Raw genomic sequence first — 14344 nt, forward strand, 5'->3', positions numbered from 1 at the left:
CCCATTCTCTCTCTCCACAGAGTGAATCTTCAGGCCAATGCTCTCGTGCCAATTTAAACCTCGCCCGGTTTGTGGAGCCGTCAAGAGCCTAGCAACCAGTCACAAACCCCACAAATACTGGGCAACCTGGTTAATCCTTCAGCGGTTCTCCATTCACTATCGCTCGCTGCCCACTTGACGAGAAAGCTGAGGTCGGGTGCAGTCGCAGTCAGGACAGGTAAGGTACTTCAGGGCTTCCCCGGTCTACCACCAAAGTGGAAGGTACTTGCTCCCGCCTTCCTCAATTATCTGCGAGGCTCCATCACCTACTTTGTCTCCTCTTCTCCTCATCCTTCTCCCACTTTCTCCCCTCTACAACTCTTTTCTTCTATCGCGACAGTTTGTCAACGAGGTCGTTGACACTTGGCGACACATTCTAATCGCTCAGGCACATACGCGCTTCCTCCTACGCTGTGCATTCCCGCCTCCGCACTTTGCGACAGATCTCGGCCCTCGCTTCGCCTTTCAAACCCCTCCCTCCTCCATCATGAGCTCCTTCATCGACTGGTCCAAGACCACCCGGTCCAAGAACTACCAGGGAACTGGTTCTTTTGCGACCTTTATGATCATCGCCCGTGAGTGCCTCCTCGTGCGATCATGATCTTACGTCCTCTTCCCCGCGCTGACTCGTGCCCTAGCCGTCTGCTTCTTCCTCGGCGTCCTTTTCGCTTCCTTCCCTTACGACTTTCCTCTTCTCTGGACCAAGGCGCCCATTCCCGAAAACTTCTTTGATCATCTAGAGACGCATTTGAAGTTTGTCCACCAATCGCCGCCGCTGATCAGTCGCATCCTGCACATCATCATCTCTGTCGGCTTCCTCGGCTTCTTCATCAAGCTCTTCCGACCCAGCGAGGCCAACTTCCTCTTTGACGGCGCCTCTCTCATTCTCTACCTCATCGGCTTCGGTGTCTACGTTGCCAACATTGTCAAGGCTCTGCGAAGCGTCAGCGCCGAGATTTGGACCGACGATGGCTTCGACGGCAAGACGCACGAGGGCGAGAATGGCGAGCTCATCCTTGGTCGCGAGGACAGCCTGAAGGTTCTCTCTGCTAGCAACACCATTCTCGCTCTCGTCCTGGTCGGAATCCTCGTTCTCCAGGCTGGTCAATGGTATGCCGAGAAGAAGGAGGCAGATGATGCTGCCGCCGCTGCCGCTGCTGACGCCAAGGAGGCTGCTGCTAAGAAGGAGGGCTCTCCCAGCAAGGCCACTAAGAAGAAGCAGTAAAGGGGCTCTTTGCGGATAGCACTCGCTTTGGGGACGAAAATTGCATGAACTGCCATCATGTCTTGGGCAGCGTCACTGCGTGTATGTGCTACTTTTGATGCATGTCTATATCGTTGGATACACCTGCATGACTAGCAGCAAGTATATGTATGAATATAGTTGTGATATATTGATCCATACACCACATTACTTCATTCTTTGGCCATCTTGCACTCAACTGGATACTTGATCCTAAAACATGATGAACCCGAGATATGGATAGGGGCACTGCCCCCGCTGACTCCGGACCCCTCTGATCAAGACCGACCTGGGGATCCGCCCCTAAATCGAGCTTTGGTTGATAAGCCTATGAACCTCGTACGATGGATGCTCAGATATCAGAAAATCGGAGATGGCACGGACGCAAAATATTAAGCTGTCAAATCTAAAACAGGGTTCTTGTGTGCTAAAACTTTATCCTAACGCCTTCTATCCTTATAGCAATCGGCCAAACCCATATCCTTCCAGCGTAGACAATTCACATAGTCTCATACAAATTCTCAAACGGACATCTTCATGGCAATGGTCTTGTGAGGGTCATAGCCCTTGATGACAAAGTCCTCCGCTTTCCACCCATCAATGCTACCGCCCTTCTCTCGGGTGATTTCCAGCTCTGGAAAGTCGCGGGGTTCACGCTCCAGTTGCGTGTTGAGGGCTTCGACATGGTCAAGATAGACGTGTGCGTCGCCCATGACGTGAGTGAGGCTGCCAGGTACCAATTCACAGACATGCGCCATCATGTGTGTCAGCAATGCGTAGCTGGCAATGTTGAATGGAACGCCTAGGCCCATGTCGCAAGATCGCTGGTAGAGCTGACAGTGTAGATGGCCTTGAGGCTTGGTCTCGGGGTCGCCATCCTTTCGTCGGGGGTAGGAGACGTAGAACTGGGCAAACATGTGGCACGGTGGGAGGACCATCTTCTTCAGGTCGGCGGGATTCCAGGCGGAAAGGATCAGACGACGATCATATGGGTTGGTGCGCAGCTTGTGAATAATCTCGGCGAGCTGGTCGACTCCCTGGCCCGTGTAGTCCGTCTTGGCGTCGACGTACTCAGCGCCAAAGTGCCGCCACTGGAAGCCGTACACGGGGCCGAGGTCGCCGACCTCGCGGTGGTTGAGGCCGAGGTTGTCGAGGAACTCGCGGGATCCATTGCCGTCCCAGATCTTAATGCCGGCCTCGCTGAGGCTGGTGGAGGATGTGTTGCCCTCGACGAACCAGAGGAGCTCGGCGATGACAGCGCGGGTAAAGACGCGCTTGGTGGTGAGGAGGGGGAGGATTGGGGTGCCGTTGTTGTTGAGGGCGAATTTCAGGGGTCGAGGGGCAAAGATGGAGTATGTGCCTGTACCAGTCCTGTAAATGTTGTCAGAACGATGCCGGTCATTGAAGACTGTTTCTTTCTTACCTGTCTGGCCGACGTTCACCGGTTTCTAGGATTTCTTTTACGAGATCCAAATATTGATGTTCCTCGCGGTTGACGGAGGAACTTGAGCCATTGGAAGGCTTTCCAGTGGAAGGGGTTTGTGAGGCAGTCATTTTGGCAGAAATAGTTGTCAACTGTTGAACTGGGAGTCAAGGGTCGACGATGTCCACTACAAAGAGACGGGATGAAATCAATTAAACATGCAGACGCGTCTGGTCGCGTCCCACGCGATACCCCTCGACCCCACCATGCAGACAATGGAAAAACATTAATGCCGCTGCCGGTCATTCATCCTCAATTCACGTGGCGACCCCCAAATCCACCACGTTGGATCCCACGTTCCTGAAATGAGCCTAGCTCTGCATCCCACCCGTGGGACGGGTGAAGCCGTCGCAGGTACCGAATTCGCGCAAACCAACAACACATGGAATTACCGATCACGGCATTTGGCTTGCCGTTTGTGACCCTCTCCCCCACGGACGTGTTGCCGCCCTGGTAAGCTGAAAGTTTAGGGATGGGACCCTAGATCCACGTTAAGGACTTGACGGTGTGTGGCTGTCGTCCTTAAGCTCGCAGTTGGTCTTTGAGCGATCCATTGCTTGGACATCATCACGGATCACAAAGCCTATGATGTCGAGTTATAGAGCCACGATGCCCATTGAGCACGTCAGCTACACAGAAGGGTAAAAAATCTGCTCCATCGACCCGAACAACGGGTCAAACCCTGGTCGGTTAGCACCTGGTTCTCTTTGTGAGCACTAACACGAACAGCACCGTGATGGCGCCTGGACCGGACACCGGAGTGGCCATCTAATCAATCAGTCGATCAAGATGCAGGACGCTAAAAGACTCGTTCCAAGGTTGCAATTTTGCCAGGGTTTCGCGGTGCTTTCCAGGATCATCAACGGTACGAACGGATCCGTTGGAGCTCAGGAACCACTCCGAGAGCCACGCCAAAGCCCCTCATCTCCTCCGACCCCTCCATAACGCCAGCTCAATTGAGTCGGGGTCCCTGAACTTGGCGTCCTTAAGCCCGCGCACGGTCGATCAGATAAAACCTCTGCCGCACGCAATTGGGCAGTCTTTGAGCGAAAAGCGGAGGTCCTGATGTCACATGCCGGGTCGATAAGTAGAATTTTCTGCTCTGCTTCGAAGATCCACGGGATGGGGGGCCGCCCCGGCTGCGCAACTCACTTCTGGTGTAGTTTCATCTGCACCCAACGCTCATCGTCGTGGAACTCGCAGCACAGGGCGCGGTGATTTTTTTTAACGTCGCAAGGCCTAGCGCACCGAAACGTGTCGTGACCTGACCTGGTGGACAAGCTTCGCCCTGTAGCTGCGAGGTCACCCCCATCTTCTCCGGCAGGCTATTTTTCTTTTCTTGCTTTGCTTCTTAAGCCCTCGACTCGCCCTCCATCCCACCCTCTCGCTGTTCCCCTACGTTTCTACAAAAGATGCCCTGCGGTGGTCGCTGTCCTGAAAGTTAAGGTCTGCTTCTGAATCGTCGGGCATTTCTCCGATATTCGCGCATTCGACAGACGATACTCGTTTTCTTCTGTTGTCATTGCCCATATTGGGTTGGCTTTCGTGCAACCGTTGAACTTCCATCGCGACTCATTGCCGAACTGCCCCTCATCCGATACTTAACGATACCACACGGACATCGGTCACGACACCGCCATTCGCCAATCTTTCCTACTACTCCCGGCTTCGGCCTTTCCTCTCCCCGTTCCTCTTCGATTTCCACCTTCCTAGGTTCCACCTCGGTCTTAACAACATCGCAATGGAGCCCAGCCCCATCGCAGTCGAGGCCTCGGCCCACTCGCCCGAGTTCCCCCTCAAGGGCAAAACGGCCCTCGTAGAGGCCATTGAGGATGTTCTATGTGGATCGGTGAGTTTAGCAGTCCGAAAGCTTCTCGGGTACTAACATTCCCATAGATTGCCGGCGCTGTTGGCAAGTATATCGAATATCCCTTCGACACGGTCAAGGTCCGACTACAGAGTCAACCCGATCACCTCCCATTACGATACACCGGTCCCCTGGATTGTTTCCGACAATCTATAAAGAGTGATGGATTTTTAGGGCTATATCGAGGCATCAGTGCTCCTCTTGTGGGCGCTGCTGCTGAGACGAGCAGTCTATTTGTCTTTGAGAGCCTCGGTCGCGAGTTGTTCTTTATGAGCGGATATGCTTCGCGAGAGAAGGGACTGTCTCTGCCCGACCTCTGGCTAACCGGCGCTTTCTCCGGCGCATTTACCTCTTTTGTCCTCACGCCCATTGAGCTCGTCAAGTGCAAGATCCAAGCACCTGGACTTGATGGATCCAGTCGCGGCCCCCTTCGCCCGATCCCTGTCATCAAGGAAGTCTTCCGGCACGAGGGTCTGAGGGGCTTCTGGCACGGTCAACTCGGAACTCTGATCCGAGAAGCTGGTGGTGGTTCAGCCTGGTTCGGCGCCAAAGAAACAGTGTCAACCATGTTTTACCAGGCCAAGACAAAGAAGGCAACTTCAGAGGCTGAAAAGCAAAAGATCCTAGACACACCTCTTCCTCTTTGGCAGCAAGCCGTTGCAGGCGCCTCGGCTGGTGTGTCTTACAACTTCCTCTTCTTTCCCGCAGACACCATCAAGTCCCGGATGCAAACCGCACCTGTCGGCGACCTGCGAGAGAGACGAACATTCTGGAACGAGGGCTCGGCTCTCTGGCGGCAGCATGGGCTACGAGGCATGTATCGAGGATGTGGCATCACGTGCCTCCGATCAGCGCCGAGCTCTGCTTTCATTTTCATGGTTTACGACGGTCTAAAGCGATACATCACCGTGCAATAGTGTGACAAGACAGTGGCATCATTTGATTGCTAGGGCGATATATCATTCACGGCAAAGGGCAAAAGGTTTCTCGGGGACTTGACGGATGTTATAGAGAGCATTTACAAGGCGTTACATCTTCGACGTGTTTTGGTAAATTGGCAATTCGGGCGGGTTGGGGCAAGAGCTGAAGGTATACATTATTTCCAAAAACTAAGAGGGGATATTGAATATGAGATTTTGGTATATAGACGATTAGAGGGGGATTGACGTGGATATGGGGTGCAGAATATGCATCAGGCCAAAAAGTTTACTTGAGCATACACAACATGGATCCATTCGAGTATTCTCCTACTCCTTCTTGGGCACTTCCTTGCCCGACAGATCCCAGTTGTTCAGGTATCCAATGCTAGTGCAAAGGTAGGTGGCAAAGCTCAGCCAGCCGAGGTATGGGACCTGGCACCAAGCCGCAACCGAGTCAATGGAGCTGTAGAGGTATGTCAAGTAGCCATTGACTCCAACGAGGGTGATAATATCGACCGATGCCTCAATGGGACGGTGGAGGCCAAAGAAAAGAGGGGTCCAGAGGAGGTTGAGGCCGAGTTGGACGCTGTAGAGAGTCATGGCATGTCGAGCGGTACGGATGGTATCAGGGGAGGAAAATGGAGAGAGTCCAATGTTGGCAGCTCGATACGCGGCGTAGCCCATGACACTAGGAATGGTTAGCTACTGTCATCATGGGTTGAGTAGTGGTAGAGGTTTGCTTGCCCATAAAGGACGGTCCAGACGGGGCCGAACAGCCATGGAGGAGGATACACAGAGGGCTTCTTCAATGAGAGGTACGTCTTTTGAGTCTCTGGGGCAGGAGAACATCGCGTCAGTATTCTAGCCATAAAGAGAATCATGAGAGGAAGAGGAGCTCACGAGTGGCGCTCAGTCCGACAGCTGTGCCAAGGCCGATGGGCAACAAAACGGACACAGCGGGTTTGAGGAAGACAGCATCTGGCAAGGTGAGGGCGGGCACGTAGGTCGTCATGATGAAGGCTCTTGGTGTGATGAACTGGACACAATTGATTAGCTCCTGTTGAAGAATAATGTCAAAGGAAGATCTGGTCCTGCAGAGTGTGCGACAAATGAATGTGATTGAATTGGCTCAAGAGACAATGACGTAATATATATTTTCTTCAGAGAGAGGAGTACACCGCCCCAATGCCGAGGTATTCTTTAGTTATACTTCCATCGTGTTCCTGTGAGTGGCCTGATAGAGTTGTTCGTCCAGATGCGCAGCCGTTGCAGGCGGGATGACGATCGGAGCAAACGATGTAGGTCGATGAGCCAGAAACCTGCATCTCACTCCACGGCCAAGACGAGCCCTTGTCCCCTTGCCCTCTGGCGAGTTGGCTACCCCATTTGGAAGCGTCAAGCGAACACCCCTGGCCTTTCATCGGATGTATCCATTCTCGCCGTCGAGTTGATCGAAGAAACAGGTCCAAACAATCGGCAATCCATCGAAGATTATTATCCAATCGACGCGCTGCTCGTCCTTGTCACGACCAGGCGTGACAGGCAGGGAGATCCCCTGGTGCTGACAGGGGAGGTTTCGCGTGAGGCTCGTGGATCGTGGCTGATGCCAGCGCCTCGAGACTCTCGTGCACGGACCACGTCTTTAATTGATTCGACTTCGCGATGTCGCGCGTCTCGACGCGCTTGACACGCCTTGACGCTCATCGCGGCGCGCGCAGGGCCGAGAACATGGGGCTCCATCCAATATTTCCCACTCACCCTAAACTGCAACCGACAATCCACCCATCACGTCGATTGCAACTTCTTCATCTTCCAAACCCCAGCACCTCAACCTACCCTGTTGGAAAGTGCCATCGACTTTGCATCTTGTACATCGTCACTGGAAGCTGGAAGGTGCCATCACAACCATGGCTCGAGCAACACTTGGAAAGAGAGCCCGAGGCATCGACGAAACTGGTAAGTCCCTTTTCGAGCACGGAGCTCGCCTTCCTAGCAACAGTTGCTAACGAGGATTCAAAACAGATGAGCCTTGTGTGGTTGCTACTCCCACCAAGAGAAGTCGTCGCCTCGCAAAGACTGTCTCATATAACGACGAGAATCAAGACCCTTCATACTCCCCCTTCGACGATGAGGAAGACGATGAACTGGCCGAGCTTCCTCCTCCCCGAACACGACGTTCTCCCTCTCAAGCATCGACAAAGCAAAACCCCGTTACACCATCAACTCCACGACATCGCGATGCTCTCTCGGTGCCCCCTACAACACCTCGACACGCCGTCATGTCGGCTGGCAAACTCTTCAAGCGACTGACACCGCACACGCCTCTCTCGCCCAGCGCAGTCCAGACCATCTACCACTCGGCTCGACAACTATTCGCCCGCGGTGCTGAGCCTGGCCAGCTTGTTGGCCGAGACGCTGAACGCAAACAGCTGACCGAGTTCCTCGAACGATGTTCATCGTCAAGCCCCAGCGGCTGCCTCTACGTTAGCGGGCCACCAGGCACTGGCAAGAGCGCCATGATCACAGAGATGACTAAAACGTACGCCGAACATGAGAATGTGCGAGCTGCCTACGTCAACTGCATGAGCGTCAAGTCATCAAAGGATCTCTACACCACCCTGCTTAACTCGCTGGGTCACGAGGGTGACTCGTCTGAGGCCGAGGCCATCTCCGCTCTGCAAGCAATGTTTGCCCCCAAAACAAAATCGAGCATTGCCTACCTTGTGACTCTTGACGAGATCGATCACATTCTCACTCTGGGTTTGGAAAGTCTTTACCGGGTATTTGAGTGGTCGCTGCAAAAGAACTCCCGGCTTGTTCTGGTCGGCATTGCCAATGCCTTGGATTTGACCGACCGGTTTCTGCCCCGACTCAAGTCCAAGAACCTCAAGCCCGATCTCTTGCCGTTCCTCCCCTACAATGCGGCCCAGGTCAAGAACATCATTACCACGCGGCTCAAGTCTCTGATGCCTGCCGGAGGCAAGGAGGGATACGTCCCATTCATTCACCCTGCTGCTATTGAGCTTTGCTCTCGCAAGGTCTCGAGCCAAACTGGAGACATCCGCAAGGCTTTTGAGATTTGTCGCCGAGCACTGGATCTGATTGAGGCTGAGACACGATCGAAGCATGAGGAGGAGGCTCGAGAGACATTGCTGCAGATGACTCCTTCCAAGCGACCCCTGGGGGAGAACATCAACGGAGCTTCGGGTGGTCCGAGAAGCGTGGTTCAGATAATGGCGAACTCACTCAAGGCACTCAACGCAGAGACGGCCCCACGAGCGTCCATTGGACATCTCAACAAGATCACCGCCGCCGCTTTTAGCAACGGCACAACACAACGACTCAAGGCCTTGAACCTACAGCAGAAGGCAGCCCTGTGTGCTCTTGTGGCTTACGAGAAGCGGCTTCGAGCAGCAGCCAAGATGACCCATGGTGGCTCTACCCCAGCCAAGGCAAAGCTACTGTCACCAACCATCAAGACTCTTTTCGACGCATACTGCCAACTGTGCACCCGAGATTCGGTCCTTCACCCCCTATCCAGCTCCGAATTTCGGGAGGTTGCGGGCAGTTTGGAGACTCTTGGTCTGGTCAACGCATCGGATGGAAAGAGCGGGAGTCTTGCGGTGCCACAGACACCTAGCAAGAGGGGTCGAAAGACCATGGCTGCGTCTGGAGACGAGCGAAGAATCACCAGCTGTGTTGGAGAGAAGGAGCTTCAGTCTGTTGCTGAGGGTGTTGGTGCAGGAATCCTGAAGAGCATCTTGAGCGGAGAGGCACTGGATTAGACTGGAAAAGGTTTGGGAGGATCATGTTAAAGCATCGCAAGGCGTTCTGGTTGTTTCTCATTACAGTATGAAGGGGACTGGAGGTTTTGATCATTATCTTGCATTACAATGGGTGGATTGGTTTGCATGGGCCCTGGCAGGAATCCGGGACCCCAGGGTGGATGATGATACCATGTATGTAATAGTAGTCTTTAGATGTTGATGTTTGATGGGCAGGTCGGTATGCCTATGCCTACGGGGATTAGAGACACATTGTCGAGGAACGACGATCAATGTGTTGATAGAAAACAAATGGATGAGAAATGAAGAAAAGAACTAAAATTGATTGCTCGCCAAGGATCTGCTTGTGAAGTTTCACTTGACTCGACCTGTTGTCGAGGCAGCCAGGTACGCGACATACCAAGATGCCTACGTATTCATGCTCCCGGCAGTTTGTAATAACCTCGCCTTGGGTTCACATCCTCTTGTCCGCACCCCCTGGCCCAAGGCTGGTAGTCATCTCGAAGAGCCCCATCCAAACACGCGAGTGACGGCTTACAGTTGAAGATTACCTACATGGGACCCATGAAGTGAGCCAGGGCCGAGGGCGGCGCCTCAACCGGATCCAGCCACGCCGCACCGACCAAATTTCAATCATGGCGCTTGACAGGGGAGAGGATCGGATCGGTTGTTGCGACTGACGACTCGGAGTTTGTGCCATCCATCCCCATCCATCCAGGGAGCCTGAACCTGAAGAGACATGGCCAGGGTGGTTGTCAATGCCCAATGCCGCGTAAATCTGCAAATTGCCAGAACTAGAAACCCCTGGGATCGGTATCCCACCTAGCCTTGCTGTTGTACAGGTCCACTTTGATTGTTCGTCCCAGGATCTAAATCCTCGGGCGGAACACGCGAGACAAGCTCGTCGTGGCCACAACCAAGCTTTTCTTGGCGAGGGCGATAGCCCGTGAGGTCTTGGCATATGCAAGCCTTGATGACATAGGGAATTACTGGAGAACTGTCGAGTCCTGTCTCTCGACAACTGGAGGCCTGCGCAAAGATTGGACGGCGTCAAGGCAGGTGAATTGACCTCGCCCCTTTGGTCGCAGGACAATGTCTGCACGCATTCAGCATTCAGCAGCGCAAGCGAGAGGTAATACTGACAAATCAAGAGTGGAGAGAAGAGTGTTCCAACAAAGATGAGTGGCACGGCAAAATGGCCTTGCACGTTGTTTGGCGCAATTCGGACTGGTGACGCTCAGATGGATGGGACCTGGCTTACAATGGAGCCGGGCTGGTTAGGCGGGCTGGGGGTTCCCGCACTGGCCGCTTCCTACCAGGCAGGCCAGGTACCTACCTAGGTAGGCGACGGGGCTCCCGTCACTATAATGGGAGCGTTCCAGTGGCTTCTCCAGCGCTGTCCTCCACTGTCACCTCGGGCAGGTTCCTTCCTAGGTTCCCGCACACGAACCTTCCAAACCTTCAATCGTGCGAACTTACAGCCCGCCCATCCATAGCTCCTTCTCCCGCCGGCGGCCCTCCACCTCCGCCTCCGTGTGCGACCTCGACGTGCTTGCACACCCTCACTCGCTCATACTCATCCGTCAAACTTACCCGGTCACTCAAATCCCCTTTACTCTAGCATAGATGCTACTCACATCTTTCAACATCGCTCCTCTCCCCCTCCGAAACTCCTCATCTCTCCAGAAACCCGGATCCATCCCAGGCCTCTAACCCCCCTCCTCAGAGCCTGAACCTCGACGCACCCGCCAGCTCAGCGTCTCTGCTCCTCACAACCACCGAAGCGAAGCCCGCATTGTACGCGAGTCAGCACCCTCACGAGAGTACACAACTGCAGCGAAGGACGACTTCACGAGCCTGCGATCCCAGGCCTGCGACGTCGGTTCCCAACCTCGACGTCGATCTCGACCTCGGATCCTGGTCTCCATGCCTTCGGCACCACATCTGGGAATGGGCCGTCGGTCGAAATCCTCCCCGTCGCTCGCTAATCCTACCTCTGCGCCTGGAACCGCCGCATCCAACTCTTCCAACGTCGCGTCCTCGTCGCCCGTCGGTTCCGCTGGCTCGTCGACACCTCCCGCCCCTCGGGCGACTTCCCCCACCGCATCCACAACCTCCTCTACGCGCCCGAGTTTCTTGTCGCGCCTCAGCCTCCCTCTCTCGCTACGCAACCGAAATCGCAATGTCGCCGACTTCCATATCCGTGCCGAGGAGCCCCATCGCCGGTATGGCGCCGGCGACCATGTTCGCGGCGCCGTGGTCCTCGTCATAGTCAAGCCAGTGCGGATCACTCACCTAACTGTGTCGCTGCATGGCTATGTGCGAGTGCTCAAGGACCCAGCTGCAGTGGCCAAAGCCCAAGGGAGTATCGTGATGCCGCAGAACGGCGACTCAGCGAGACCACGGTATCACGGCAATGGGCTCGCCAGCCTCTTTCAAGATGAGCAGGTACTGAGCGGCGAGGGAAGGCTAGAGCCGGGCAGGTATGAGTTTGGGTTCAACCTTGTATTCCCTGAAAAGGGTCTACCAAGCAGCATCGACGTATGTCCCTTGCTTGTTGGTTTGCGACTGGAGAATGACTGACCAGCGTCACAGTTTGAGCGAGGGACTGTCTCATACATGGTTACAGCGACACTTACAAGGCCAACATCGATCGCCCCGACTTCGTCCTGCGAAAGAAAAGTGATGCTAGTGGAGAATGTAGATATAGGATCGCTACAGGCACCGCGGCCCCGAACAATCTTTCTTGAGCCGATATCGAAACGAACCCGAAGGAAGAAGTCAATGATGCTGGACAAGGCGTCTGCTGCCCCGTCAGAGGTCAATGAGCTTGGCTCGGAACCAGATCCTGTCGAGACCCCCACAGAAGAGACACGCGAACATGCCGTAGATGCTCGAAGCCCGATCCAGAGCGACATGCGGAGCGAAGTGAGTGGAGAGAGCGGCGTGAGCGGCAGCACAGGTGTTAGCCGGCCTGATCTCACACTGTCCCAGGTTGGGACGCTGACATCAGCCAAGCAGCAGGCGGTGGACAAGAAGACTATTACGGCGACGATAGAGTTGATCAAGGGTGGTTGTTTGCCAGGCGACGCCGTATCCGTGCGGGTCACGGTTCAACATATCAAGCGTATCAAGAGCATGACAGGTGTTATTGTGACGCTTTTCAGGCAAGGGAAGATCGACAGCAACCCACCGCCTGGGCTTTTTGACGGGTCATTGAGTCGAGAGGATGTGGCGCAAATGGACAAGGATGAAGTGTTTCCGCGGTCAAGAACTGGCCTCGGGGGTCTCACACTAATATCATCGGGTTCAACGAGCATATTCCGCAAGGACTTGGACCAGAACATAGCGCCTCTCATCATCGACCCCAGCACCATGCAGACCTCGGTTACTGTTACTGTGAAGCTGCCCGACGACTCGTTTCCGACAATTAAAGGTGTCCCCGGCGAGATGATCAGCTTCAAGTACCTAGTCGAGGTTGTGGTTGATTTAGGTGGACGGTTATCCAACCAGATGCAGACAGGTCCGGCATCCAGATTCGGATCATATGGCCATGGAAACTCGGATAACTATACTTATGGACCAAGAAGGGGGGCCAACATTGCGGATACTTCCCAACTACGGCACGAAAAAGGAGTCATCTCTGTGGCAATAGAGACGGTTGTGGGTACTACAGACACATCGAGGGGAAGGAAAAGATCGAGAGCTTCACCGACATCACGGAGAAATCGAGCTCCTGAAAGCGACGACGAAGAGGCAGCAGGTCGAGATTCGAGTCATGGCGATGAAGGGCCCCTTGAGACACATCAAAACAATGGGCAATTGTCTCCTGGCGGTTACTTTCCATCACAACAAAACGGGAACCGCCATCCGCCGCCTATCCCTTCACATCCTCCTCAGCCATATTCACAAGTTGTGCCCTTGCAACCTCCTTCGCAACCTCCGCCATCCCATCCGGGTTATACTCACGCGCAAACCAATGGCTCTGTCCATCCTCCAACTGCTCCCGCATACATACCTCCCCCTGAAATACCAAACCAGAGCAACCTCTCGGAGAAGGATAGAATACGGCAAGCCGAGACAAGGCTATTACCAAGTCAGCCTCCAGAGGCGGGTCCATCCACCAGCAACGAAGACGACAACATTTACGATGCCGAGGACACGCCCAATGCCTCCAATCTCCCTGCCGACTCGGCTCCAAGTGCTCCAAGTGCGCCCAATGCCCCTGAGGCAGGTCCTTCAGCGCCCACTGAAGACGACATTGAGGTGGCTGCAGCACCACCATCCCAGGCTGTGGAAGACAAGCAAGAGATGGAGCGACGACGATTGATGCAGGAAGCCAGCGCTCCGCCAGAGTTTCCAGAGGATATGGACCGAAGGAATGGGGGACCTTCGGGCGAAACGGCCCCAGACCCAGAACCAGAACCAGAACCAAGTGCGCCTAGCGCCCCAGTTCTCGATGACTTTGATAATGACTTTCCAGGATATGGATCTGGCGCTGGACCATCTGGAAGCTCACGACATGGTGACGGAGAGCAGCTGCCAGCTTACCAGCGATGACATAATTTGTATTGGCTTGTTGAAGTACATTACTTGGATTTACGATAATACGATGATGAAGATATCTATACAGTCTTTGGGCGCTATGGCCGAGACCAAGGCGTTTGGATATAGGTGTTGGATGCATGGACAACATGGAATGGATACTGATACTGTTGAGATTGTCAACAGGATGTTATATACGACCAGCTTCACGACATGAGCTCTGTCTCACATTGAACAGAAGATGTACTGCCGAGGAGATGACTCCCAAGGGGAGGGACTGCGAAAAGCACAATCTATTCCCCCAACACCAACCGTACCAGAGTGGTATATGCACACACATGCATACAATTCTACAAATACAAAGAAGCAGGGCTCACGCCGTCGTCTATCTAAAGAGGAGATTGTCTTTTGCATCCCCAGGCATGGCATTGGACAAGCTTTTTTCCTACCCATGCCCTCATT

At 54.1% G+C, this 14344-nt stretch overlaps 6 protein-coding genes across 6 annotated transcripts; 4 read left to right on the top strand and 2 right to left on the bottom strand.

Moving 5' to 3' along the window:
* Window positions 1–526: 526 nt before the first annotated feature.
* Window positions 527–1420, top strand: NECHADRAFT_98774 (uncharacterized protein; the record flags this gene model as incomplete). The annotated part of the gene is made up of 2 exons (XM_003053457.1): window positions 527–614; window positions 678–1420. The coding sequence occupies 2 exons, from the start codon at window positions 527–529 to the stop codon at window positions 1262–1264; spliced, it is 675 nt and encodes a 224-aa protein (XP_003053503.1). The 3' UTR covers window positions 1265–1420.
* Window positions 1421–1803: 383 nt separating this feature from the next.
* NECHADRAFT_31603 (uncharacterized protein) lies at window positions 1804–2836 on the bottom strand (the record flags this gene model as incomplete). Its single annotated transcript, XM_003054177.1, has 2 exons — window positions 1804–2653; window positions 2706–2836. 2 exons carry the CDS (start codon window positions 2834–2836, stop codon window positions 1804–1806), a joined length of 981 nt encoding a protein of 326 aa, XP_003054223.1.
* Window positions 2837–4506: 1670 nt separating this feature from the next.
* NECHADRAFT_31677 (uncharacterized protein) lies at window positions 4507–5549 on the top strand (the record flags this gene model as incomplete). Its single annotated transcript, XM_003053458.1, has 2 exons — window positions 4507–4614; window positions 4662–5549. 2 exons carry the CDS (start codon window positions 4507–4509, stop codon window positions 5547–5549), a joined length of 996 nt encoding a protein of 331 aa, XP_003053504.1.
* Window positions 5550–5707: 158 nt separating this feature from the next.
* On the bottom strand, window positions 5708–6608 carry NECHADRAFT_102365 (uncharacterized protein). The gene is made up of 3 exons (XM_003054178.1): window positions 6453–6608; window positions 6297–6384; window positions 5708–6240 (listed from the first exon to the last, which is right to left on the bottom strand). The coding sequence occupies exons 1-3, from the start codon at window positions 6562–6564 to the stop codon at window positions 5880–5882; spliced, it is 561 nt and encodes a 186-aa protein (XP_003054224.1). The 5' UTR covers window positions 6565–6608; the 3' UTR covers window positions 5708–5879.
* Window positions 6609–7459: 851 nt separating this feature from the next.
* Window positions 7460–9337, top strand: NECHADRAFT_90042 (uncharacterized protein; the record flags this gene model as incomplete). The annotated part of the gene is made up of 2 exons (XM_003053459.1): window positions 7460–7508; window positions 7575–9337. 2 exons carry the CDS (start codon window positions 7460–7462, stop codon window positions 9335–9337), a joined length of 1812 nt encoding a protein of 603 aa, XP_003053505.1.
* Window positions 9338–11263: 1926 nt separating this feature from the next.
* On the top strand, window positions 11264–13897 carry NECHADRAFT_32116 (uncharacterized protein; the record flags this gene model as incomplete). The annotated part of the gene is made up of 2 exons (XM_003053460.1): window positions 11264–11878; window positions 11933–13897. 2 exons carry the CDS (start codon window positions 11264–11266, stop codon window positions 13895–13897), a joined length of 2580 nt encoding a protein of 859 aa, XP_003053506.1.
* Window positions 13898–14344: the final 447 nt, after the last annotated feature.

The sequence above is a fragment of the Fusarium vanettenii genome (assembly GCF_000151355.1).
Source record: "Fusarium vanettenii 77-13-4 chromosome 1 genomic scaffold NECHAsca_1_chr1_3_0, whole genome shotgun sequence".
In the NCBI taxonomy this organism is placed as follows: Eukaryota; Fungi; Ascomycota; class Sordariomycetes; order Hypocreales; family Nectriaceae; genus Fusarium; species Fusarium vanettenii.